Source organism: Anas acuta, chromosome 8 (genome assembly GCF_963932015.1).
Source record: "Anas acuta chromosome 8, bAnaAcu1.1, whole genome shotgun sequence".
Classification (NCBI taxonomy): Eukaryota; Metazoa; Chordata; class Aves; order Anseriformes; family Anatidae; genus Anas; species Anas acuta.
Window position 1 is genome coordinate 8,759,122 of NC_088986.1, and position 27,232 is coordinate 8,786,353.

The 27,232-nt window shown below is 42.1% G+C and overlaps 1 protein-coding gene across 3 annotated transcripts in view; it reads left to right on the forward strand.

Moving 5' to 3' along the window:
- The window catches only part of TRABD2B (TraB domain containing 2B), a 279,252-nt gene that overhangs the window by 171,166 nt on the left and 80,854 nt on the right, over positions 1-27,232 (forward strand). The window contains exon 5 of one of the 3 annotated variants that reach the window (XM_068690371.1): positions 25,267-25,660. The exons of the other annotated variants lie outside the window; for them this stretch is intronic. Within the exon in view, the coding sequence (XP_068546472.1) occupies positions 25,267-25,556 (290 nt within the window). The 3' untranslated portion in view covers positions 25,557-25,660. Of the gene's footprint in view, positions 1-25,266; positions 25,661-27,232 lie in introns of those variants that run through there. 3 annotated transcript variants of the gene reach the window in all.

Here is a 27,232-nt window from a genome sequence, read left to right on the forward strand (position 1 = left end):
CGAAAGCTGCTTGTAAAGAGCAAGTCCCATTCTATCTCTTAGTGTCCTTTTTGGCTATGCTGGAAAAAGCTTTGTCACTGGATTGTTTCATTTTTCCAGCACAGACTGTAACAAGACAGAGCAGATGCATGTGGCAGAATTTATTGGGAACCAGGGTGGGGGAGAGGCTGAGGAAAGCTTTTTGTTTTGGGTGCTTTGTTCCAGCATCCCTTTGGCCTTTCTCACTAAAGCAGTCCCTCCCTGCAGGCCATCCGTACTTTAAGTACAATTAATGCCTCCTCTCTTCTCCAGAGTTTTTTCTTCATGCCGTAAGTACTGAGAAAATTATTAATTCTTCAATGCCAAAACTTTTATGTGGCCTAAGTGCAAGCAAGTTCATTTTCTATTATGATTCAAAAGCCGTCTTTGTCCTGAAGGTATAATTGTAAGAGTGACATTTAAAAAAAAAAAAAAAAAAAGGCATTTTGTATTCTTATATCTACCTCTTTATTTTTAAGTGTGTTTTTTTTTTTTTTTTTTTTATGTGCTTTGGACACAAATTCAAGCTGTTTTCCAGGTCCTTGAGGGTTTGTTTTTGTTTTTTTAATGCACAAAAAATGGTGTTCTTGATGAAAGTTCAGGCTTTCACATATTCCCATGAACTCTTAAGTGCAAAATTTTAGAAATACACCTTTGATTAGGACAGGCATGAGAGAGCCCTGCTGGAATGTGCTTACTCTTGGAATAGTGCAAGAATTTATTTCACTTTGTTTGAAAACTGGTGTATTTAAGGCCGATGGGATAGAAGAACGCTAATTAGGGAAACAATATTCTGGATGAAGTACCCCCAAAAGGTTTTCTTCGTATGTTAAGCATGATCTTTTTATTAAAACATACATTTTGAGGATATTGGAGTTTATATAATTCTCATTTGTTTCGAGGTATACTGGTTTCCAAATTTCATAATTTCAGTCATGGTTTCTGGGAAGGGAAAAATTGGATAAAACTGTGCTGACAAATAAAATTAGGGAAACAAAATGTTTCCCTAAACATGAAACTTTCTCCTGCTACGTGAAAATAACTCTGGAAAAGCTTCAGCAAATGCAGTGTTGTGGTCTCGGGCTGCTGTAAGGTGACTTGCTTGGCCTTGGTGTCATCCTGTGTACACCTGGGGACAGGGTCCCACTCTGAAAATCACCCTCCAGAGGCAGGGTGCTGCCTGGTTCATCCCATGGTCTCACAAGACGAGTGATTCCTTGTAGAAAGAATATGTTGGAGCAAGAATGTGGTGTCCCTGTTAAACTCTTGCTGTGTGCCATGTAGAGCTGAGCTGCAGAGACATCAGGGTGCACTGCAGGGGATGTGCTTTAGGGCGTCTGGTTTGTGAGTGAGCACAAGGCCAGGAAACATCAAGCACACAAATACTGGGGATGAAGAAGTTGTAAGGGGAGAGGTAGTTGAATATCCAAACAAGCTGAGATTAAAACTGGTTTTAGATCCATGAGATGAAGTCAAACCTTTTTACTCTGCTGAAAGGTTTTTGCTCTATTCAGAAATAGAGCATAAAATAACAAAAATGCTCAATTTTAGCTTGAGCTTTTTCAGTTTTCTGACTTTATTTTAAATAGAAGGAACACTTTTCAATAGACTCCCGCTTCTAGCCTTCCATAGCATTACTCATACTCTAAATAAATTGGAACAGGTCAAACTTTCAATTTATTCCTTTATAAAACACAAGTGAAAATGTCCATTTACTCTTTCCATTTTTTACTTCTTTCTCCTCTCCAAGAAAAATACAGGATTTGGGTAAAATGGGACACAATTCTATACCCAGTTCTGTACACCTCATTCTTCTCCTGCCAGGGTTTACCATGGTCTGGCTTAATGTGAAAATCTCACCATGCCTATATGCACACTAACTGTACTCTAGTAAAGAAATGGCATTTATTGTTTGTGCAGTTAAATGATATTTTTCAGGTAACAGGCATGTTAATTTTTCTCTCTGAATGAATTGAAGTGGTTAAATAGGGTACTTCTAAACAGAAAAAAAAATATCTTTTGCTTGCTTTTTTGTTTTGACAATCCATCATGGACTGTTAGGAATTATTGATCAGTGAAGCCCCTCAGCCCTGATATATACATGCGATTAATAAAGGTCCATTTACAGTCGAGAAACAGAGACACTGCCAAGAGCACATGGGCTGTTAAAAAGAGTTAATATTTTGGCAACTAAGACTATACACATGAAGTCAATGTTTAAGAAAAAATCACTCTGGTTTATTTCATTTTTATGGGCAAATAATTTTCAAGTAACACTTATGATAACAGATGGATAAATTTATGTCTGCAGTTAATTTGAACGATAATTTCCTTAGGATGTTTTACTTAGTTGCATTTCTCTTTCTTTTATGAGAGCTGTCAGTTTTGTAACTGAGAGCTGGATTTATTGCTTCAGAAATTCGGATGCTGCTCCAGTTCATGATGTTTATTAGCAGCCAAGTCAGTAGGCTTTAAGATGTTTTTTTTTTGGTTGGTTGTTTTGTTTGTTTGTCTGGGGAAAAAAGCTATTTTTCTGTGCTGAACCGTAAGGACCGTAGTGGCTCCCATGGCAAGAGGGGAATCGAGCTGTCTCTGGGGCTCAGTCCTGTGGCAGAGGACAGTTTTTGTTTTCCCAGTCCGCCAGGTTTGTGCAGCCCCCTCCATCCCTGGTGTGGCAGAAAAGCATGCCTGGGATTTCCACAGCTCCTGGTAAAATCTGTGTACTACCAGAACTCTCCACTTGACAAAACCAGGCCTCTTTCGTTCGGATGTCAACAGATGTGGCTGAGATTAGGATTAAATTTCTGAGACGTTCTAGAAGAGAAAAGATAGGGGCTCTGCTGATGTCTGCATGCTCCCATAAAAGCAGGGGAATAACTCTTCTGGTGTTCCTACTTCAGTGGTTTTGAATGTTTCTACTCAGGAAAGGTGAATTCCTTCCCCATTCTGCTGAGGCTTTTCTCAGCCAGTGTTAGGCTGGCAGCATCATCAGTAATGAGTCTGTCGTAAACTAGATGGTTAAAAATAATGTAATGCATGGTCTCCAAAGCCTTTTGCAAATGCTATCTGGTCAGAATGTTAAATGCTATCTGGGACGCAGAAGTGTGTTGCAAGTCTTGTGGCTGTGTTTTCACTTGCTGGAGAAAGCCATTGCTGAGCTTCTCTAAAGGATGGAGGTGGTGTGAGAGCACAGGAGGATGCAAAACCTCCTGTCCCTAGTCCCCAGCTCCAGCTTTCTCTCTGCTCTCTGCAGAGGGTTCCCAAGAGGAATTTCATCACACCTCATCATAGGTACAGAAGATACCAAAGGCAGGGACAGATCCACCTCTCACCTTCTAAAGCAGAGTGAGAAAGGTGGCTCAGGTCATGCATGGTCTGGATCACTACAGTGATGTGCTTATTTTTCTCCGTAAGCTAAAGAGAACCTGGGGAGACAGCTACAGGTGATGTAGCTGTCCTGAACATTAAAATAAATAAAATAATGATGAGCATCACTGAGATGGAAGATGGTGGATGTTAAATTTGTGTGAGAGGAAAGATGGGGAGAGGTGGGAATCTTTGTTATAGGAAACTACAATTCTGTTCAGTAGTTTAGCAAAGGGAATGAAGTGATGGATACTATACACAGCTTAAACACAAAAAATTAAAATCCAGAGGGCCTTTCTGAAAGCTGTTAGCACCTGCCACAAGATCTGGCACTCAGGTTCACATATGTTACTTGAAAGTGATTTTTCAAAGGAGAAATGCCTTGAGGCTGCCGTGCAACTGCACACAGGACTGGGGATTTACAGACTTTGAATATGCAAATAGGTGTTTTACACTCTGCACTGATGAAATATTGCATGCAAATTAGACATAAAGCTGCACCCACTTTTGTGCCATTGGGAGCTGACTCGGCCTCACATCAGAGGCCCAGTCCTCCTTTTTCCAGAAATTGTATAGCTCTTTCCATTGCTGTTCTTCATCTTGGATCCTCTATAGGACGAGGGAGGGAGAAATTAAAATAAATAAATAAATAAATAATAACACCATACACTTGCAGGCTGGAATATAAAGGGACTTTATCCCCAGGGTCAGACATCCTGGTCCAGCACTGATTAGTGGTGCTACTGACATCACTAGTGCAGTTCATCAGCGGGCTGTCTCAGTGGAACAAGAAGTTGGCGACCAGGAGATTGAACTTGGCGAGCCTACAAAAGAGGAAAAAAAGGGTGAATTAACAGTCTGCAGATGCTAGAACTCCCTTTGCTCGTGTTTATTTGGGCATCCAGATGCTTGTAGTGAGGTCGGCCTGTTTTTGTGTATGGACTTTTTAACGTTAATTTTTAAGGTAAAGTATCGCTGCTTTTAAAAATATGCTTTAATGCTAATTTTGACCAAAAACATGTAATTGATTTGTTTAAAAGTCTGTATTAAATAGGCAGGGTCTGATTCCCTTTTCAGACACTGTTGTAAATCAGGAGTTACTCCACTGGGGAACCGCTTGTTCCAAGTGCAAATCCAGCCTGTAGCCTTTTTGAAATAAAAGAAAAAAAACAAAACCACACAACTTCAGCAGAACTTTATGCACATTGATCTGGTATCATATGGAAGTTTGGAAGTCTCTGAATATTTTCTTTTCACCTGAAGCTTAAATTGGCACAGAGAGAGAACCTGAGCTAGAGAAGCCAAAATAAACCTGCCTCCACTACCTTATTGTGAAAAGGGAAGTGCCATTGTGAAGGCTGATGCCTGTAATCCTGATCTGAGGAAAAACTCCTGCTGTACAACAAGATATTAATCATAGAAATGCTATACAGCATACGTGATGTTTAGCTATCTTGAGGCTGCTGTCACCTGTACCAACAAAGGAAGGTAGGATACCTAGCAAGTGAAAGAACAGATTTATGTCACCAGGCATGCACTTTGCTTGGGTGTCACCACCAAAGCTGCTGAGGGAAGCTCGGCCAGCCCTGGACTCCCTCTGGTCTGCTGGAGAATTCCTCATGCTCAGCAGGGAGTCCTGCCTGGCTGCTTCTCTTCATTGCTCCCAATGAAGTAGATTGCAGCCCAAAATCCAGGCCTTCGTCTTTGCTAGTTGCAGGTATTTAAGTAAATGGTAAATGCAAATAAAATAGGCCTTGAAAAGTGCAGTGTATGCATTTACCATCTCTGGTGTAATTGTTCCCAGGATGAATGGGAAAACTTGCCTGTGCACAGTAGGATTTTGCTTTAAAGAAACGTGTATGTTAATGTCAGGTCCTCTGGGTCCCTGACATTTTCATATCGTATTTATTATTACATCTGTGCCAAGTTCTACTGTATAAGTCTAATTCTGCCTGTCTGTTGTCAAAGAAAAGAAAGCTATATTGGCCCCTTCTGTCCTATAATATAGAGATTTTGGCTATACCCTAGCTGTATTTCTCCTCAAAATTTGAGATGTAAAAATGTAGACATAATTCAGGAAACTCTCTTATTGGAACTGCAAATAATCATGGGAGATTTACACCCAGGCTTAAGCGCTCTGCTGAACAGGAATGGGCTTAAACATGGGATGAAATGTTTTCCCCCCCAACCCTTAGCCATATGCAAGAACTTGCTGTGGATCTATAGGCCACCCTGTAAGCTCTCAGGAGACCAGCAGAGGTCCCATATAATTCTAGATCTCATAGCAGGGGTGTTGAAATCAATATATGGATGCCAGACCGTTCATCACTTTCCATCCCAAAACAGTCTCATCAGAAAGTTCCCAACCAGATCCAACAGCACTGTTAGCGAGATCTGTAAAAGGCGATGTGGAGAACCCCAAGGCTGGCAGTGTTCCTCCTACCACTGAGATTTCCGTGGGATGCTAGTGTGAAAAGGCAAATAGGATACAGATGGCAAAAGATCCAAGGATCTCGCCTCTGCAGTGATTATCCCAGCTGGTAGCACAGATTTAAGATGTTACTGCACCCAAATGCACTTCCAGTCACCCAGCTGTGCGGTGGTGTCCCAGAGCAGAAGGAAATCTGGCAACTCAGCTGCTGAAGTTCAGAACCCTGTATGTTAGCATAAATCCTTCATTAGTGTCTCACATTAACACAGACTGACAGGGTTGATGTGGGTTCATGTTCCCTCCTGCCTGGAGGAGCAGCACTGCCCAAAGGCGACCTAGACCTCCTCGGTCAGGAGGAGCTTTGTACTTCTGAATACTTTGTACTTCTGTATTTTGTACCGCTGAGCTTCTACAGCTTCAAGGCATTTCTGATCAGTTTTAGGGGCAAATTGTAGGAGGACCGTGCATGGATGAAGTACCGGCCACCATCTTGATGGATTGCAAAGACAGGGCACAAATGCTGCTAGAGTTAGTTGTTCTGCAAAAGATACAGAACTGAAAGCCTTAAAAAGCCTGGCTGTAAATTATGTGGATTTTTTTTGAGAATTTTTACTGGTATGGAAACTGGGACTGGAAATCTCATTAAAGTGGGCGTTCTTGAGAGAGTTCCAGGATTTCTTGGTCATGGTTATGCCAGGAATACCATCAGAGCAAACTTGCTGAGAAAGGATTTATGGATTTGGGATCAGATCCTATTCTTGCTGAATTAATGGGACTTCTGCAGCTGACATCAAGGTGACTGGCATATGCACCTGGATGAGACAACATTTATTTGTCATTCCAGTGCTTTAATCTAGGCTGTTACTTTCACATTACTGGAAGACATCCATACCCTCTCTCTCTTCTTAAGCCTATTAAATTCCTGTTCCATTGTTGTTTTCTCTGGTAGATCACAAGAGACGTGTCAAGCAAAAGAAAACGTGTGTGCAATATACATCTGCCCAAAAAAAATATTTAAATATCAGAAACGTAAAGTGAAGATAGAGTTACTTAGAGAGGCAGAGGGGAAATAATTAGAGCGCCAGCCAGCCAGAAGAGATGTCGTAAACTTCAGTTATTCACCTCTCAAAGATGTTGAAAACAAACTCTGCCACTGTTCACCCATTTTATAGTGGTGTGTAGAAAGCAGCAGAGATCTGTGGACAAAATTGGTCTAGTGGCAACTACAACTGGGCTCAAGCCCAAGTCCAATAGCTGAGCTGCCATCTAAAACTGGAAGAAGATCGGATTCATTCTTGAATCTCGGATCCCTTCCTGCTCTGTGTAATAGACCTAATGAAATGTGAGTCAGGTCTAGACTGGTAGGGAGTGAGAAGCAACTCCAATCCATGGAAAATGTTCATGTTTCAGATTTGTAATTAACCTTTTTAAAAACCAAACTTAAGAATATAAAAGGTCTTAACACGAGTAGAAAATACTGGAGTGAGTGCTGGTTTTGGTAGAAGCTTCAGAGCTGTGGCCACTGCAAGTCTGCAGGTGACTGGCTAGGAGGTAGTGCTGGAGTTCTTGCTGCTGGTAGACTAATTTTTTAGAGCTGTGAACTAACTTTTTTTTAATTAAAAAGATGTCTTCAGAACTACCGGCCTTTACTCCTGTTGACTTCCAGACAGGCAATGAGAAAGGGGAGGCAGGTGAATAAGCAAAACGCCAGATGAATGTGTTCTGTAACTTTTTCTGTCTCTAGAGGTATTCACTGAGACTTGCAGAGTACTTTGATTTTGATAAACTGTTTTTCACCAGCCAGTGACCTTTCTGCCAGAAAACCTCCGAACAGCTTTTTCATCTAAGTACTAACACTTTGTTGGAGTTTAGCTTTGGATCTGTTCCTGGCAGAAATGAAATCTCTGTCACTGTCCAGGAAAAATGTTGCAGGACTGAAACTTAGGTGACTTATATCTAAAATAAATAACATGGGTATTTTTAGTATTTTTCTGTAGTTTGTTATGGGAAATACCTTAAATTCTGAGGTTTGCAGACTTTTTTTAAATTGTATTTATATGTTGAAGGTAATTCGAGAGAAAAATCAAATGCCACCACTGGGTTAACTCGGTATGAAATTCAGCACCAGTTTTCAGTATTTACACAGAATTCATATTCACTTTGCGTTTTTCCTTAAGGTGTTTGAGGTATAGTGAAACTGCTGTGAGGTTCTTATCACTTAGCGATCTGGTCTGGTTCCAGCTGAAAATTTTGCAGTACCTCTCACTGAGAGGGTTGGTTTAAAAGTAACAGGAGTCTGCCAAAGAAATAAAGACTTCATTATTGACATCAATGCTATTTTTAATCTGGTTTCCTAAGGAAATGAGGCTTAAGCAATCGTGGTGTTTGTGAGTGTCTGCATATAGGTGTGTGTGAATGTCTTTTCCCCCTTGTAAATTTTTAGTCTGTTGGCTGATTATAACCCAAGTTGACAGATGGCTAGAGACTCCAAGAAAAGTTCTTCCATGCTTCATGAAAATAAGTGATTGGAAGAGAAATTGGTGGTGCTCATCCACTGGAAGAGCACAGCATGAGCTGAACTTTTATTAGATCTCAGAAAATCTCTAAAAAAAAATCTCTAAGGGAGGAGGAGGTGAAACCTCTCCATAATCTATAGCACTTTATTGGTTCCTCTGCATGCAGGAGGTTGTGGTATGTAGTACATGTATCAGTCATGGCATGGTATGAACAGAATAATGCTGTTTAGAGTAAATAATTATCTTGAGCATCTCAGGATCTCTGGACTGCACTCTGAGCAGTTCATTCTCAAGGCCAGAGCAGTATTAGGTAGCAGCTTTGTAAATGTGACCTAGGCATGCCTCCAGGACTCTCTATAAACCTAATGAGTCATGGGCACTCAAACCATGCAGCCTCGTTACTGCTAATTGGCCAAGTGTGCCATCAACCATGCCTGAAAATGTTCTTAAGTAGCAAAGGGCTGCAAAGAGCATCAGAAACTCTTACCAGCCCAAGAGGCAGCCTGGGGCAACATTCCTGTGTGCAGAGTTCAGGAACACTTGAAGGTTGTTCTCTGGAGACCTGAAAGGGCTTACTGGTAATCAGGAACAAATTCGAGAAACACAGTGAAGAGTAAACCATGAGCTGTGGGGGGAAGCAGCTTTGCAACCTTAGGTAATCAGAACAGGGATAGTTTTTAGCAGTTGGAGAAGATGTGCTGAAACATGGTGATGAGGACGGTGTTTGGAACCTTTCCAGAGCAAAATACAGATGGGAGTTGGAGAAGTCAAGCCAGAGTTGGTTCTTAATTATTTTTTTCTTTAGATTTCTGAACATTGTCTGGTATCTTGGTAACAGTGGTAACTGTTAGGGTGGGACGCTCCCTCTTGATCTGTAGGTATCTGAAAGTTCAACACATCTTCTGTGTAAGATCATCAGGTTCCTTTCACCCGTGAATCCCTGTGGGATAAATCCTCCCACTTAGCTCAGATCCATGTTTTAAGATGGAAGGAATTGCCCTCTGGAGACATCTTCCCACTAGCTACAGAGGAAATGCAGAAAATGGACCTCCAACAAATGCCTGCCTTTCTGGTGGGAGGGATTAACTGAACCCTGAGAGCAGGAGTCAAGAATTCAGGGCTCTGTCCTTACCTCTACCTGACCTTGAGCATGCTGCTCAGCAAATTAAGACCTCCCTGAGCAACGTTTTGTGTTGCTGCCCATGGAAGAGCCATGTTATTCCTGAGGAGAGTCAGCAAGCTGCTGGCTGGCCCAGGAGTGCTGTCTGTCACTTCTTGGAGAGCGCCTTGGTGTGTGCTGTAGGGGTGAAGGAAATCCTCTGCCAGTAGCTCTGGAAAACTCACACGGGGCTGGATTTCCTCCCCATGGGAGAGGGAGAGCTGTAATCCCCCACAGCACCTAGCAGAACAAAGCTTCCAAGTCTCACCATGTGATACAGTTGAAGCCCAATGTTGGCCAACCCTTTCACTCACTGTTCATATCCTTTGCTAGCCCTAGCACTCAGCAAACTTTCCGTCTTTGAGTGCACAGAAAAGAGATTTAGACATGCAGAGAGGTGGACCCTTTCCTTCTTGTTCAACTGTCCTATCTAGGGAGGGAAAGACACTTCTAGTAGAAGTGCAATCATTCATAAGCTTGGTATCTGCCTGAAACTGGGAAAAAAGGAAACAGAACCACTTTCTATTCATCAAGGGTGGTTATCCTTGTGAGGGACAAAGCAAGCAGCCAAAACCAATTAATGTTTTGACATACCATGTGTTTGTTAGATCTTTGCTGTTTGCTTAAAGCAGCAACCAGGCCAAATAAGCAAGCGCTGTCAATGAGAAGCGATTCAGACCTTGAGACCCTCTGCAGCCTTCTGATGTGACTTGTCTTATTGCATGCAAGGCTCAGGAGGGGTGGAAATTGGAGGGTGTGTGGGAGGGTTGTTTTTGTTTTTTCTAGTATTATGAAGAGACGTACCAGACAGTGTCCCCTGTGGAGCCTCTCACCAAGTCTGTAGCATTTATCCAGCATCTCCTTGAAACACAAAAAGCTCAGAAGTTGTCTGTCTGAATTTACGCTCATAGTTCAATCATCTCCCACACAATAAAAGCTCCAGTGTTGGCCTGCCTGTAACTCTTGTGCTGTGCGGTGCTCCTGTCAGAAGGGAGCCCTTCCTTCTAGCATTTTTGTTTTTCTTAATAGCTGCCAATCACACGGCTTGCCTTTGCCTAAAGTTTGTTGTCTTTGCAGTTGGTCACAGCGTGAGCTACCAAAAACCTTGCTGAGCTTGACGGGGTATTCTGTTAGCCTAACCCTAACACATGATCTTGCACCTCCCCGGCACACAAAGGGCCTTTTCACTGGCCTACCACAGCTCGAAGATTTCATTTCATGTGTTACAATTAATCTGTATTTATTGCCACTTATCTTAAATGGCCAACAATATCAAGAGTTTAAAAAGTGCTTTTAATGTCAAACTGGGTCAATTAAAACTGTACTTAAAATATTTGCAAAACTTCTACCCTGAAAATTGCCCCCTCGATCTGCTGTTAAGCAAAATGTTTTAAACAAATATACGCAGTTTGAGGAGACTGACATTTGGTAAAATTCCCCTTGATATTTTAGCAGAATCAAAGATCAATTTCCTTCTGTGCTCTTGCTTTTTGGAGTAACAAGGGAAAAATGAATACTATTTCAGATAGTTATAAATATTTGGAAGACTTTAAAGCCCTGCTTTTGAGTCAAAACCCATCAAAGATTGTTGTTTAAACTGCTTTAGTATTGTGTTCAGGCACAGGACTGGAAGTAGTAAATAACAAAAAGGAATTAAGGTGTTAAAGAGATTTTTTTTTTTTTTTTTTTTTTTTTTTTACTAGTCAACATTGAGGTTTGTTGCAAGCTGATGATGCCTAGAAGTTACTTTTTTTCCCATCCCAGAAAAGCTCCTAGTTTTGCCTTGAGCTTTAAAAAAGCTCAGTTTGCAGGATGTCCTCTTTAAATCCTGTGAAGTAAGTGCTGGTATGGTGCCCATGAGAATTCTGGCCTCGGGCAGTGCGGCCAAGGTTGTGCCGTGTTAGGAGGCTGACATCCGTCACATGGAGAAGTCCTAGGAGGGCCCCCTGGTTAGAGCTGGGTTCTGCTGGACGCAGTAGATGCACAGATTAAGTGAGATCCCAGGCCAGGGGAGTGAAATACTGAAGCTGAAGGTCTGTCCACGTGGAGCCATTTGGATGTTAAGCTCTGATCCTCAAACACTTACGCTTTTCCATGAGCAGTGACATTAATGAAGCCTGGTTTCCTATGGTTTTAGGTCATTTGCTTGGATTCCCAGTGGTCTAATATGGTTTGAACTGTAACTGAGGCGTTTCTGTTAATTAGGGCATTCGTATTATCTTTATGGGTCTCTGATGTCCCTAATAAGGCTCACCCTGCAACTTTTTCTTCCGCAGGAGGGTTCAGCGAGTCTCTGTCCAGTCATCTATTTTCATAAAACATGTAGGAAAGGACTGTCTTGGAGACAGCTTCTCCTCTGTCTAATAGATTTGAAACTTGCCTGTGGGTTCAGAAATATTTCAGGGGAGATCATAAAGACAAAAGCATCTACACAGAGGGACAGCAGGAACCCATAAGCCTCATGTTTTTTTGGAAACAAGGTTAAAATGAAATTGCCATATTTATCTAGTGTAAATATTGCACAACTTGAAGACACCAAATGTTTTTGATAATTTCCTTAGTCATTTTTTCTTGTAGAATATATAATTAAACAAATCTGTCTTTCCCAAGTGATCTAAGTCCATTTTTAAAGGTTTAGGGATGGAAACACATCTTGAATTCCTCTTGTGTAAGACATAACATGAGAAAATATTTTTTGCTGCTTGCCACCCATAACGAGGGCATCATTATGTTAGTTTGGAGGAAAGCATTGTTTTCTGGAATCTGTGTTCTAATGAATGCAAAGATACTGGCTTGAAGACATGCTTTCATTGCTCATTAGTTGTTGCTTTTGTTATTTGTTTGTTTTGATTTTAATCTATTAACTGTATCAAGAAGCCAGATGACACTGATGACTAATTGTATCCCAAGAAAGACAAATAGCACAAAGTTAACAGCTTGCAAACAAATCATAGACTGAAATCTGTTCACATAAACTATTTGTTTTCTTAAATGCTTGCATGCAGGAATAGCACAAGTTTCCCACTATTGCTGTCATCCTCAGATCACTGAGCTCTGTCAGCCTGGTTTCAGATGTGTGGCACAGGGCCTTACATGGACCTGACTCGTTTATATTCTCCTCTTGGATCTGACAATAACGCCTGTCTCTGGAAAGGATCGGGTTTGAGATCTTTCTGAAGACCGTTGCCTTCAGCAGTGTGGAGTAGGATCCTTACAGACCCTTATCCTGGACAAGGAATAGTACTTCAGATTGATGTTATTCACATTTTTCAATTACTTAAGGAGCCATTTGGAGACCGTATGTTAAAATTCAGAGCTTTTTTCTTCGGAGGTACCAAAGTGCTGTGGCTGGCTTCACAGGAGGCTGGTGATGACAAGCTGAGAAGTGTAACAACAGTGAGGTGAAAACTCTAATTTGGTGTCGCTGTGGAGTGAAGGAGGAAACTAGATGCAGTTTCTCGTGAGATGGACTGGCCTAGTTCTGCACATCTGTTAAGAACATTTGAACCCATAGGGTAATTTCCCTTGAATTTGATGGAAGGTGGAAGTTTCGTAGGGTTATGTTCCTATTTGGAAAGAGGTGGCTTTGGCAAGAGGAAGAGGTTTGTTAATGTTCCCAGTCAGGAAAAGGCTGTGATGTAAACTCTAACTCACTCCTTGCTAGGGATTGGAAAAGGAGTTCATTCTCCAAACAGATCCATAGCAAAACACCTTTCTGATGGTTTCAGTGCTCAGGAAAGAGCTTGTATTTTAATGGCATTTTTTACTGAACTACTGAATCCTTGTTTGGGATTCTGCAGACTTGTCAGATCTTCATCTATTTCCATTAGATCCAGAGAATGGAATAAGGAGACTTTATGGCCAAATTTTGGCTGTAAAAAGGGAAATATTTGATTGAGTCTCACCAAGGGGTCAGTAGCAGAGAGACTGGGTGGAAGCATTCTCTGGGCATGGGCACTAGTCTGAAACTAACAAAATACAAACCCAGTTGTGTTGAAAATCTCTTCCTGCTGGGTGAGAAAGGGAAATAAATACAGAAAAATAAAACTTATGCCTTGCAAGCAAAGGGGCTATGTTAAGTGCAGTCTAGTTACAATGCTGGATCCCTGTAACTGTGGGAAAATGCAATGAGACAGTGTACCCAAGCACATTTGTTGTTTCTTGTTAATTCTGCACTGTTGTGCATAAACAGGCAATGATGGATTGTCCTGGAGCTCTATGCATAGTATCGAAGAGAGCTGGATTTAATTGTCCTGCGTTTATTGTACAAAAGGAATGAATTATGAGCCACTTTACAGCATCTCCAGTGAAAGTGATTATCAGCGCTGTTCCTCGCCAGAGATATAACTCTGTCAAGTAGACTCCCTTCTCTCATAGGTTCTTTGGAAAAAGCTCGTGAATCTGCTGTCTCCTGCCAGTTAAAGCTCAGGGTGAAACACAAAACCAAAAGCTTCCAATAACTACATATTCAGTTCAGATGTTGTAGGAATTTCTTACTCTTTTTTTTTTTTTTTTTCATTTATCCCTGTATGGAAGATCAGTCCGGATTTTTGGAGCAAGAAGCTGAAAAAGTGCAGCAAAATGTTTTCCCAGTTGATTGCTCTTTTTGATTCTGTAGGTGAGCGGTGTGGCTGAAAACACTTGGCTGTTGGCTTTAATTAGCTTTGACCTGCACTCATGCACGCTAATAATACAATTGGTCATCATGCCATGGAAAGGCAAGCTTCATCCCCAGGCACCCAGCCATATCTCATAGCTGTTTTCACGCTGCTCCTCCCTGCAACACTCAGATAACCCCAGAAATAGGTTTAAGCCGAGGCGGATGTATAAAAGGAATGTTATGAGCTCTGCCTCCGAGACTGGACAATAACTCATCTGCAGAAGAGCTGGGAGTTTTAATCTCTACGTTTTCTGTTGACTACTGTGGCATAATAAAGGACAGTGGAATGAATTGTAGGTACCATAACCTCCCTTGCCTCCTAGAAAGGTTGGGGGGAGTACTACTGACCCCAGTGTTGCAGAACAGCAGCTGCAAGGGGCTGTTTGGTCTTGGTGTTTAAGATCTGCAGGAGGTTTTTCACTACACAATGTGAGCCAGCTCTCTTCAAGGTATTCGCATGCTTTAGGAAGGTACGGGTCCTGTCCCCTCTGCTGGGAGGCTTCTTGGGGCTGCAGGCTTCCAACTTGCAAACAAACATGAGATTCCTGTGTGCTCAGAGATTTTTGTGCCTGGGGGTAGCCCAGATAAACAAGTCAAACACACAAATAGAGAACAATTGTATGCAATCGTGCTAATTCCTATGAACGGGTGCTTTTCTGTACTACCTCCATCTGAACAGATTTCACATGAATTTTTGGACAGGTCTGCAGTTGCCAGAAAGTCTGTTCTTGAAAAATAAATAATTTAAAAATAAAAATGAAAATGTAAAAGGCTGTCAATTCTAATGGCACTACCAGGTAGCATGTGCAATTTATTTAACTGTGATTCTACAAATGTGTTAGCTCATAGCTGTGGTAACACTCATGGCAGCTGTCCCTGGGCTGAGAACTGTCCCGCTAATTAATAACAGCTAACAACAGAGGTTATACCGCATGTCATAGTGACAGGTCATGAATCAGGAGAGGAGCATATGTGGTCATGTCTCCTGTATGCAGAGAACTATTTTTGAAACAATTCCCTATGTAACTGTACTCATGCCTTTTGGTAAATCAGCTGTTTAATGCGCAAACTAGTGATGATTCCTTCATTTCTTCCACTCCATCATTCGGTTGATTTGTCCTCAGTCTGCTGACTCCAAGTCAGAGGAGTATCAGCTGCACCAAGGAAAACTTTGGAAAAAGGACTTGGAAATTCACCCTGTGTTTTGCTGTCTGAAAGGACTGTCCAAATGATGAGCAGAGAGGCTGGGAGAAGCTGTAGGGTTTGGTGGCTGGATGAGCCTGCCATGGGGTGGGGAGCTGTGGGTGGCCACTTGTCCATCACCCAGAAGTAGGACAGAGCTTCCCCCGGGAAAAACTGGAAGACAGCTGTGTGACAAAAATGGGCCCTCACTCTAGAATACCACTTCATGGGGACTTCTTTTAGGAAAATAAGGAATCGGTTCTCCAGGGAGGGGTGGGAGTTCTGGTAGGATTAATATTTTTATGCAGTGAGACTTCTAACTTTTTCCTTGGCAAATAGCTCTTTGATGGCTTAGATTCATTTTGAATGTGGGAAACAGAAGTTTGTGTCCAGACTCTTGAGTTAATACAGGGAAGTGAGTGAGTGCTTTGTGGTTGGAGCAGTTCCTGCAAGAGGAGGACAGCGATGGATGGAGCATCCCCAAGAAGAGCAGCAGCATATGGGTGGCACCTGTCACAGACGTTTTAATTGCATGGCATTGTTCTTTTTAGGATTCAGTACACTTGGATCTGAGGGCTAGATTTTCAAGTACCCAAACTTGTAAGATAGTTTGTCTCTTTACTCAAACAGAAGTTAAGTGCTCAGTAACCAGACTGAAAAGGCACCACCAGGGCAGTGAGGCAGCAACCCCGACAGCAGGGGAATGCGGAATGGCGTGAGGTGAAGAAGGGACATCCTCCTCACTGACAGAGGTTTCCCCGTAATAGAAAAGGGGGGGAAAAAAGCTTGGTAAGTCAAGTGGCTTGATTCATAAGTGAACTTGCTCTGAAGTAAACACAATGCCGTATGTGTCTCATTTGCCAATGAGATCATCTGTTTCTTTGTTAGGGGGGGAAAAATGTGTTTCCCTTCCAAGTCCAGGGCCACTCAGGCAATTTACATGAACAAATAAAGATGAGGTTTAGCAGCACTAAATAAATAAAATACAACTCTAAGTGGCCACCAAAGAACAGATCTGCTCGAATGGAATAGTGCTGGGACTTGAGCCAGATGGCTGCTGTTTGCCATGCCTGCTTATGATTCCCTCTCCAAGCACTGCTCAGATGCTTGTTGCTGAAGTCAAGTTTATGGCTGTAGCAAAACATATATTGGGAGATAAACAAGCTATGCTAGAAATGAACAGCAGGGCAGAGAATATAAAGTAAATCTATGTTTTAGTCATGGTCTTTACAGAAAGTAATTGGGCTGTTGCCAGAGCAGCATGGATCTAAGCTGACTAGGGCAATGAATATTCATCACTTAGTAGAAGAGGTAGATGGCTTGTTTCTGATATCTTCTGCCATCTGTATGCTACAGTCACTCAAATGTATTAAATAAAGACATTCCTGGTTTTCTCCTCTTTGAGATTAGGATCTGGTCACCCCTTAGTTCAATGCTTCTAACCATGGAACAGGTGTATAAAATATAATGGATTCAGTTAACATGTAGAGCCCTAAATGCTGTTGGTTCATTGCTATTTCCTTATCCAGCTGGTGTGTTGTCTGCTCCACATCAGTTCTCAGTGTGATGAGACTTCCCTCCAGCTCAGCTCAGACTGCACGTCTGCCAGTTCAGTGCAGAACTGGTCACTGCTATTGGTGCACTCTGACATCCCAGGTCTCTTTCCTACAGCTCAGTCTTGAGTGAGACTGCACCCTAACAAATCCCCAGTACATGCAAAATGATAGCAAAGTGCCTCATACCACTCACAAATCATGGGTTTTCTCACAGCTTTTGAACTGATGATGGAGATGCACAAACTGTTTCTGCAATGGATTTGAAATGACTTAACTACAGGTATTTCATCAATAGCTAGGAGAAATGTGCTCCTCCAAAGTTACTTCACCCATCAGTTCTTCACAGTTCTTTAAGATGCCAGACATGAACCTCTGTCAGCATTTCACAGCCTCTTTTGATAACAGAAACCAAAATAACCAGCTTAAATTAGACATCTAGTGTTTAGTTAGACATCTAATGCTGGGTGGGATTAATCTCATCAAGACATCTAATCTGAGTTTCTTCTGTGCTCAGTTATCTCTGACTTTCTTGTTTGAAAAATCACTCTGCAATCTGACTTTTAGATGAAAGGCAATTAGCCACATGCTAAATTCTTCTTTCTGCGTCATAGCCAGAGCATTGCTGAGAAACTGGCTTGTAGTTGTTTTTATATATTCTTGCCATGATGGAGCTGCTGTGCTGACAGGCTGGGCCGAGGCTTCTGTTAGTTCTTTTATGTGCTTATTTATTTGTGCGGGTTTCAGGAAGAAGTCAGGTTTGACAGCCCTATCAAATCATCATTCAGTTCCACACAGAATGTTTAAGTAACTAATTTTAGATCCCATCATTCTCCTCTTTCCCTCTTTTATTACCTTCCCTGCCTTGTCTCTTTTGTGCCTTCACACCCCAACCCCAATTAAAAAAAAAAAAGTAAATTTAAAAGAAAACAAACACCCAGAGCATAAATATAGTATCAGACTGCACGCACAGGCTGGAAAGAACCTATACTGTGCCAAAGTGCTTATTGCCAAGTACTATTAAACCAATGAAATCTTTCAGAAGTTCAGTTACTGTAACATAAATGTAAATGATGTGGAAGTCGTGGGCTGTAACCTATGTGCAGAGGGAGAGTTGGATGAGAAAATTGATGGGAAAGTCAGAACATGATGCTAGAAAGGCAAGTACTTCGCATCCGGATGCATTTGGCCTTTGGGTTTCACATCTGCTCTGCTCAAGCATTGCCATGAATGCATATTTGAATTAGTTACTCCTGTCTGTAGTTCAGCAGATGGGATATACTCATTGAGAGCTTTTTTTTTTTTTTTTTAAGTGTTTTTTGTATTAGCCCATTATTTTAAATATGGAGACTTGGAGTCATGGTAGCTGACTCCAGGTACTTTAGCACAGTAATTTCATGAAATATCAAGAGATTATAGGTTTTCTCATTTATATCTCAGGAGGAGGAAGTATACCTCTCTGGAGAAAGGTATAACTCTCTCAGGAGACTTATCTCACACTGTGTCAGTCTCTCTCCATTGACTAGATTAGGGCACAAGAAAAGTGCTATGTTTAAAAACCTAAAGTTAGGTGAAGTGAGGGCTGGTAATTGGTGTATCCCAGGGACCTTACAGGGGGACCAAAACAGCATAATTCTTTCTAGTTGACAGATAAGGGACTGAACTAATATGCCCAAAGCAACAACAAAGTCTGTGGCCGATTTAGGAACAGATCGTGGGTGTTCTGAAGCCCAGTTCTGGCCTTAACCATTTGCTCGCCCCTCCCACTGCACACAGCTGATGTTTTACACCCTCCCTCCCACAAACAAAATACAAATTTCTAAGATATTAGCATATACAATAATATAATCTTGGTAAGATACACCTGCACATCCCTGAAGTTGCAGGACCAGATGAGCATTATTGATATAGATTTTTTTTTTGGGGGGGGGAGCTCATATGGACAACGCAGCTATGGCTGCAGTTGGATCGGAAACGAATCCACTGAGGATTACTGAATCCAAAGACATCACCTGGCTCAGGAAGCCTGTGAGCTGCAGAAGGCTGGAGGCTGTGAGAGTTCAGGGGGAGAGGATCCCTACAGAGCTCTCCTATTTTCTGTGCTCTTCACCAGACATCTGTGTTGGCCATCCACAGTGACGGGACGATGAGTTGTATGGACCTTTAGTGTGATCCAGTACTATTTTTTTTAGTCTGTTATGGCAGAAAATATTTATTGTTTGGGGAGCTTTGCCTAATCCTGACAGACACTTCGCATGTCACAGAAGACAGCTAAAAGTTGACAATGTAACTTGTGCTGTGCCCCCGGGACAGCAAGAAGAGCCCGGGTAGACTCTTGCAGCCTGCTCAAGGAGCATGAAGCATGAGCTCAAACTCTTGTTCACCTCTCAAATAACTGCACGGCCATGAATGCAGTCAAGAATCTAACATGAGCAATCTCGTGGGATGTTGTGATGCTGCTAAATTTAAAAGACAAAAGCTATTTTTAGCATAAACAGTTAAGAGTCCCACAAATCATGTTGAGAGGCATGGTTCTGATTATAGATCTGTAACACATTTGCTGTGATAAAAAACAGAGCTGAGTCAGGTGATCTTGTTAATACAATATTTGTACACTTGGGTAATAGATGCAGCTGTGGAAAAAAGTTTAAAAAAAAATAAATCAGCAGTTTTATTTTACTAGCAATTATTCATTTATAAACTGTAGCAGAGGAGTAGCCAGAATCTGAGGCAAGACCTGCTAGTCTGGAGGTCGGGAAAGACTGTAAAATGTGAAACGTGTTCTACTCCCAGGACAGATGTCCTTTCCCCTTTGCTGATTCTCCTCAACACCTGCTGTACTTTAGACATATGCTTACCTTCAACTTGACTTCATTTTGACAGAAACACTGCTTAAAGTTTAACGTATGCTCATGGGCTTTGCTGGATAGACTGAGGTGTGTGCCTAAAACTTTTCTTAAGTTGTCCTTCTAACTAATTTCTTTTAAGAGTGATAAGAACTTCTGCTATTAGACTTGCTGTTCTTGGCTCTATAAGGAGCTGAGTGTGCTGGGAGATGCTGGAAGTGCAGACCCTGGTCAGCCTGGTGAGTATTTCACACTTCTGATGGGCATTACTGCAGGGACTGCTTTCTTAGCCAGTGCGTGTACAGTTGGCTATAGTGGAAGTTCACCTCTTGGCAGAGAAGCTCCTGTTGTAAAACAAGACAATTTTACTGGGGAAGGCCCTGAGCATCTGAATAGGGCCCTGCCCACAGTAAGGCTGCATCTAGGGTAGGGAAGTTTGACATGGGGTGAGCCAGTATTTGCAGGTCATTGGGCAACAGGGATGCTCACAGGTCTTAGCACAACTGTGGACAACAGGACTTCTTACAGCACTGGTTTTCAGATTGATTTGTTCTGGTTCTCCTTGGCTCCAGCCAGCTGTTTCTGCAACTTCAGCATGTGTTTGAATTTACCCCCAGACAAGACTGTGAGCCCTAAGTATTCTGAGTCTGGGGAGCATGGGGAAAAATACATGTAGAAACATTTGTTACTTACCTCACCTACTTGGTCCCCAGTCGGTCTCAGGATTTACAAGGAGCTCTCCTAAGAACAGAAATCCTGGTTTTCATGCAGCTGAGTTCATCAGTTTGAGATCAAACAGTGAGCACTCTTTCAGAACTTGTTTCAGAAACTAAATTTAAAGTTTGTTGGGGATTTGGAGGCTAATTTTTCTACTGAAGAGTTTGTTTTCCAAACTGAAAACAAGATCTGGCAGATTGAACTCTAGGTAACAATGTCATTTGCTTAAAATTAAAATATCTTTGCCAGATCAAATATATGGATGTACTTTGGGAAGGAAGTTCAGTTGGAGGTATTATGTTCCATTAGTGGGACACCAACATGAGCAGTCCTGGTTTGTAACTGTAAAACAATCTTTCATCTTGAGCTGTGTATATGTGATGTTGTAAAATCAAAATTAGTTCACAAGTACACTTCAAAAGCTAATTTCATCCTTTTGGGCCCATGAGAAGCCTTTGGCATCTAGATATCAGTCTCACGTCTTGGCACTTCATTAGCAGCCACATGGCACTATTTAGTCAGCTGCTCTGACTGAGAGCTGTGCAAAGAGCTGCTCCCTCCTGTGATATGTCCCAGATCAGCTCGTGCCAGACTTGCACAAACTCCCACCATCTCTGCAGCATAGCTTGTTCCTCTGGGCTGGACTTCCTTTAGGCCACTGAGCAATTTCCCGGGAGTTTTTCCAGTAAATGTGGATATTGGACTTTTTTCTAGATCATTTATGATCTAGATGTGCTTTCTGCCTCTTTCTTTGCCCTGTTAGAAGGGAAGTGTCTCGAACTGAGGTCCAGGTGTGACTTCAGGGCTGTTTGCAGGTTACTCATTGTGGTGCTGCTTGTGTGGCCGATGTGCTGCCAATCCCTTCTCAAGCCTGTTGCTTCCCATTCAGTAAACGTGCCTCAGCCTCCATCCTGTGCTCACTTTCATGTCTGCTTCCCTTGTAATTGGCCTGCAGAGATGTGTGAGGAGCACACAGAGCCCCTTTGGGATGAAGCCTGATAGTTCTGCACCCCCCTGCCTCTGCCCTGGAGACCGCGGGCAGTAGGCCAGCTCCACCTCAGCTGGAGGTCGTGGTTGTCCTCCAGCCAGCCTCCTCCTGCCTGGCCTCGGCAGCCAGCGGTGGGGTTTTGGGTGAAAGGAGGTGGAAGATGAGGTGGACCTACAGCAAGAAGGCAGGGCTCCACATGGTCGTGGTGTGTTGTTCAGGACCTGGTGGCCCTACGCCAGCGGGTGGTGGCGTGGTGCCAAGGGGACACGGCACAGGGCCCGACAGCTCACATCTGCTGAGACAGAACATGAGAATCCACAGTGGAGCCAACCTCTCCCCCTTCCCATTTCTTCTTCCAAAAAATGGCTAATGTAAATAAATTGTCTGTTCACATGTGTTTTGGCATCTGAATGGAAACACTTGTCTGTGCACCCCCACCAGCCCTGCTCCCTCTCTCCCTCAGCGTTTTTGCTAAATGAGCCTTTCTTGCTCAGCCTCAGCTCAACCTGGAGTTATTCCGTTGGTATTTCCCTCATGGACTGATAACGAGCCGAAGGAGTGGGCTGTAAAGCTGGTGACATAGACCAGCCCTAATAATGTCCGGGAGCTAAAAGGTCCAAGCCCTGACTGATGCAGCAGATAAACATTCACCAGGGACCCAGGGGCTGCCCCAGCCCCCCAAAACCCATGTGTCAGGCTCTGCAAATGGCTCTGCTTGGCCTGTTTTCTGCAGGAGCTCAGGCTTGTTAAAAGCTCCTACCTTGGTGTTAGCGAAAGCATGGCAGTATCCATTGCATAACTTTTCCTAGCTCAAAGACCAGAATAAACTATGCCCAAAAATGCCAGTCTGCTCACTGGGGCTTTTATATTAACAAAATATTAAAGCAGGATCCAGCCCTAAGATGTAGGAGATCACTATGTAGAACGAACCATCGTGATCACCTACCTCGAACTCCTGCAGAAACCAGACTTTCCTGGTACAGTCTATTTTCCTCCGCAAAATATACTTTACCAAGACTACAGGGGGAAAAAAGGCACAAAATCAGAGTTACTTTTCTATGTCCCATACATGTATTTCTCTATCTCTGTGATCTTTTGATTGGTTTTGATGTGAGTATCCAAAGCTGTGGTCACAGGCTGTTCAAAGGTCTGCTCCAGGCTGTTCTAAAGAGAGTTGGCTACAATAAAGCTCGAGCTTGGATTGGCAGTCATCGCCCATCAGCTTGCTTTCAAACCAAGGGTGGTCTCCTGTCATTTCCAGGTGGGTCAGTTGGAGTTAAATTGCAACTTAATTCTGGCACAGGGTGAGCAACAGAGAGGCTCTTCTGTCAATGCATCTGCCTCAGTAGTGATGTTGAACTTATGAGAATGTTCCCATGGCCAACCTCTTTTTCTTCCTGTTAAAACTTATCTATGGGCCTCTGAAGCTTAAAGCACTGTTGGACATGAAGTATTCATGATTTTCTGCACATGAATTTTTTGCTTTGCCCACTCAACACAAAGTTTACATGAAAGAATCAGATGTGCATGCATGTGTATTAAGGGAGATAACTTCTTTATGTGATAGTTAGGGCTAAAAGAAAAATAAATACTCTTATACTAGAAACAGATGGTGAAAAATATGGTGAGCATAAAAGAGGTCAGTGCTTTTTTCCCCAGCCTTATCACCAGCTGAATCATCATGCTTCTGTGTCTATGGTTTCTCCTTGTCCTTTTTTCATGTCATGAAAAATCATACGATTTTAGTCAGGGTTTTTACTTTACAGTATGTACTGGGGAATTCACTGAAACATTCGTTTTGCATGGAAACTCTTCATCTGGCTATACCTTAAAAATCTTGTCACCAAGTTACTGATGGGGAAAATAACATTTAATAATAGGACTTCATTAATAATACAAAAAGGTTATCGCATGGAAAAATGCTCATACAAATTCATTTTGACCAGGTCACTTTTTCACTTTGAGTTGTTTTGTACAGACAAGGAGAAGAGAGCCAGTAAAGTCACATATTGCAAAATGCTTCACATACTTCCAGTTGGAAAAATAAATATTCAGGCAATTACAATGGGCCTTGTTAAAGGAGGAGATGGAAACAGATTGTCATCCTCCTCACGGTGCGTGTTTCCCGTGCTGCAGGATAATCAGCCACTGAGACATCCTTAATCTTTCTGGATTATTTGCAGCTGCACCTGCCTGAACTTTCTCTCTCCTGATTAACATTTGATTAAATCCACTTTTAAAATGCCAGCATGACTGCAGTGCTGGGGGGGTGCTTGCAGAGACTGTTTTGCTCTCTGTCCTGATTGCATCTGAATTAATTATGCTAAGTGCAATGACAGGAACAATATTGATGTAACAGAAGTTTATTAGGTTGATGTGGTCATTGAGACAAGAGGACTGTGAGCAGCTTCGCATGCTTCAGCTGTGGCCTCCCATGAGGAGAAAATGTCATCTCATTATTATTCAGATTGACCTGATTTGGGTAATTTCTTTCTGGGAGTTGAGGTAGTTTTGGAATCTCATTAGCTTACCGACATTTGCATGTGTTAATAGAGTTCTTGCTTGTTTTCAGTCTTCTGTCCCTTCCTCACCATTGCAAATGGGAGTTGGGTGAAAGTCTGAGGGGAGGGAAGCAGGGAAGAAAACTCTAGATCTTGTTTTGGCCCTGCAGTGCTGCTTGCTGTTGTGTGAGCCATTACCTGTGCCAGAGGTGAAGAAGCCCTGGTTTGAGCATAAGGGCATGTAGCATTTATTTGGTCAGTTGTGTGTTTTCACCTGTTTCACATACATGATTTCCAGTGTCTCAGGTCTATCTGAATCTGTCCTGTTGTATGAAAACCGAGGAGCAAATCCTGCCAGGAAACAAACTCTTGAGACCATAATCCATGTTCAAGTGCGGTTATCTGTGGCCTCAGAGTTAGCGGGCTCCTTTTTCAGCGGGTTGCGGTGTGATGTGCTATGCACAGACTTCTGGGGTGGAAAGGGAGCTTTGGGGGCAGTGTTTGGCAGCTCCTTGTAGAGCAATCCAGGTAGTTGGACAGTTCACCGAGTTCCTTGCACACAAATGCACCTTGCCACCTCCACCATGCAACCCAGAAGCAAATGGCCCTGGATCTGGTGACTCTACCCAGGTCTTCGATGGAGTATGCCCCGAGTGCTTTCAGCCTATACAATCTAATACCAGATTGATAAGTGCCTGGAATTCTTGAAGAACAGCAGCTTTACAGCAATGTTCTCAGGCCTCGTGAACATCTGTTTGCTGTGATTTCTTTCCTGCTCTTTTCACTAACAGATGTTTGTGCATAATTTGCTTACAGAAGTCTGAGCAGATACTTCTGTCTTGCTCTGGGATACCTGTCTCTCTCCCACTGGATCCTGTGGCCCATTGGTTTAAAAGCACAACTTTCTCTAGAAGCTGCAAAGCAGCTTTCCCATCATATCAGTTGATGTTTTGAACCTGTAACAAATCAGAAAAGGAAAAAATTGCTTTCTTTGGATCCAAGTATTTTTTCCAAATACAAGACAACTGTTCTCCCAAAAGTTTTTGTTTGTTGGAGTATTCCACTCTCCTTTCTGAAAATTAAAATGAAGGCTGATATCTCATTAAAATAAAAACATGGGGGAAGATTCTTGGGAAAGCTTTCATGGGCGAAATAGGGAATATATTTAAAATCTTTTTGCTGAAAAATGGCCTATTCTGTGGCATGTGTGCCTAAAAATAATGCTGGTGGTTTAAAGAACACTTTTTAAAAAATTCATTTTCAGGAAAATTCATTTTCAGGCTAGCTGCAGATTAAAGGTTACTTTTATTTTATTTTTGCTTTCTACAGCAACTCTCTTCCTGCTGCAGCAGACCAGCAGTGCTCTCCCATCATCGCATCCTTACTCGGACAGAAGGTCCTGTGGCGGGAGCTGCTTGGAACTAATTCTGCTGAGTGATGCCCCATTCACTCTTGCAGATCTCTGCAGGGACTGCACACTTGTTTCACCTATTTCTCAGGAATCTGGTGAACTCCCTAGCCCTAGAATCATAGAATCATTTAAGTTGGAGAAGATCTCTAAGATGGTCAAGTCCAAGTTAAAACCAGGAGTTTTTAATCATTTCAGGAAGATGTTTTGACTAGTTGTTTGTATTGCTTAAAAAGGTTTTCTTGCCTGGCTGCTAGAGGCAGAATGGGTGAACAAAAACATCTGGGCCAAAAAAATAAATTGAAATTAAATTAATTATAAGCTAGGTTTGGCGAATTACTGCGGTGTAGCAGAGTAGTGGTAACAATTAAAAAGCTGCAATGTCCTTATATTATATGTAAGTTCCTAGTAAAGGAGATGTTCTGTACCTTTCAATCAGTTTTATGAAAGGACTTAAAACTGCAGGGATCCTCTAGCTTTGGCTACTATTCCAGGGGAGTCCCTACAGCTGTGCCACCGGAGGAGAGCTCTCAATGGGCTTTTCTAAACTCCTTCCAAGACAGTGGTTGAAAGTCAGTGCAAATGAATGCTGTTATCATCACCACACGTGCAGGATGTTGAAATGTCAGATTTCTCTTCCAGGGGAAGAAATGTGTTTGTACTCTAAGTTGAATCAAAAAAAGGAACGTTTAAAAGGTTTTGGAACAAAAAATTCCAGCCTGCCCGAACATGAGCCTCAGTCGAAACCCTACTGTGTTTCCCCCTTGATGGTGACCAAACACTGCCAAGTAATAAAGATAAGAGGTTAGTCATCACGTAAAGGTATGATCTGTGGAATCATTTTGACATTGATGTTAATATTTCAACAAGGCATGACAGTCAAAAGTAATAAAATAAATGCTATTCGAAAGAAATGATGACAATTCTAACAATATGACAACCTCCAGATCGTCAAATCAGAATTTTCTCTTTCAGTAACTCTGTCAAAATTGATATCTTCTGCAAAGTGTTCTGGAGCTGAGACAGCATTTCCCAGCAGAAAAATGTCGCTTAGATATTCTTTAGTTATGCAGATTCAGTGCATGTTATAAAATTAATAGTTGTTTAGGTTTGTAAGAGGAAAACCATGTAGGATTTAATAGCAGAATGTTCTAATGAAGTGCATCTTTTAATCAACGAATTACTGAGATTCTGGCTCAACATCTTTCTCCACCTCCTCTAGCAGCTGAGTACCAGCTGGGCTGGAAATGCTCTTGTTGATGTAACTGAATACAGACAGCTAATTTGGTAGTGTTTTAACCTACTTTGTACTTGTCTTTATCTTTACTCCCATTTTCACATGGCCTTTTGCTACAAGCCATGCACTAGGTGGTAGGACAAAGGGAGATCTGATGAACACACTTTCTTTTGTGGGTTTACAAAGTTGAGGAGCTAAAGGATTGTTTTCATTACTAACATCCTGCTGTAGTAAAAAAAAAAAAAAAAAATCAAATTTAATACATATGACAATTGTTATATTACTTAATCCACTGTTTGCCTTCTAATTTAGCTCGAGTTTGCCTTGTTATTTGGTATGTTAGAGGAAGGCTACAATTTAGCTATTTGGCACACCCTTCTTATCACATGTACTTTAATGTCATATGTTGATGAAGCCTCCAGCTGTAAGACGTCACAGGATAGCAATCTCAGCTTGTCCTTGCCGACTTGGGGAGGATGCATCTGGTGTCAATTTTGTCAGAGCTCTCCAATGCGGTTTGGCAGATCTTTTTGCTTACAGGAACACAGGTATACAAGATGCTGTGTACTGTGCATGGGGAGGAGGGTGTTTGGGTGCTGGGCTGTGTGCTTGGTGTACAGACTGCAGAATGGGTTCGTGCCTTTGGGGAC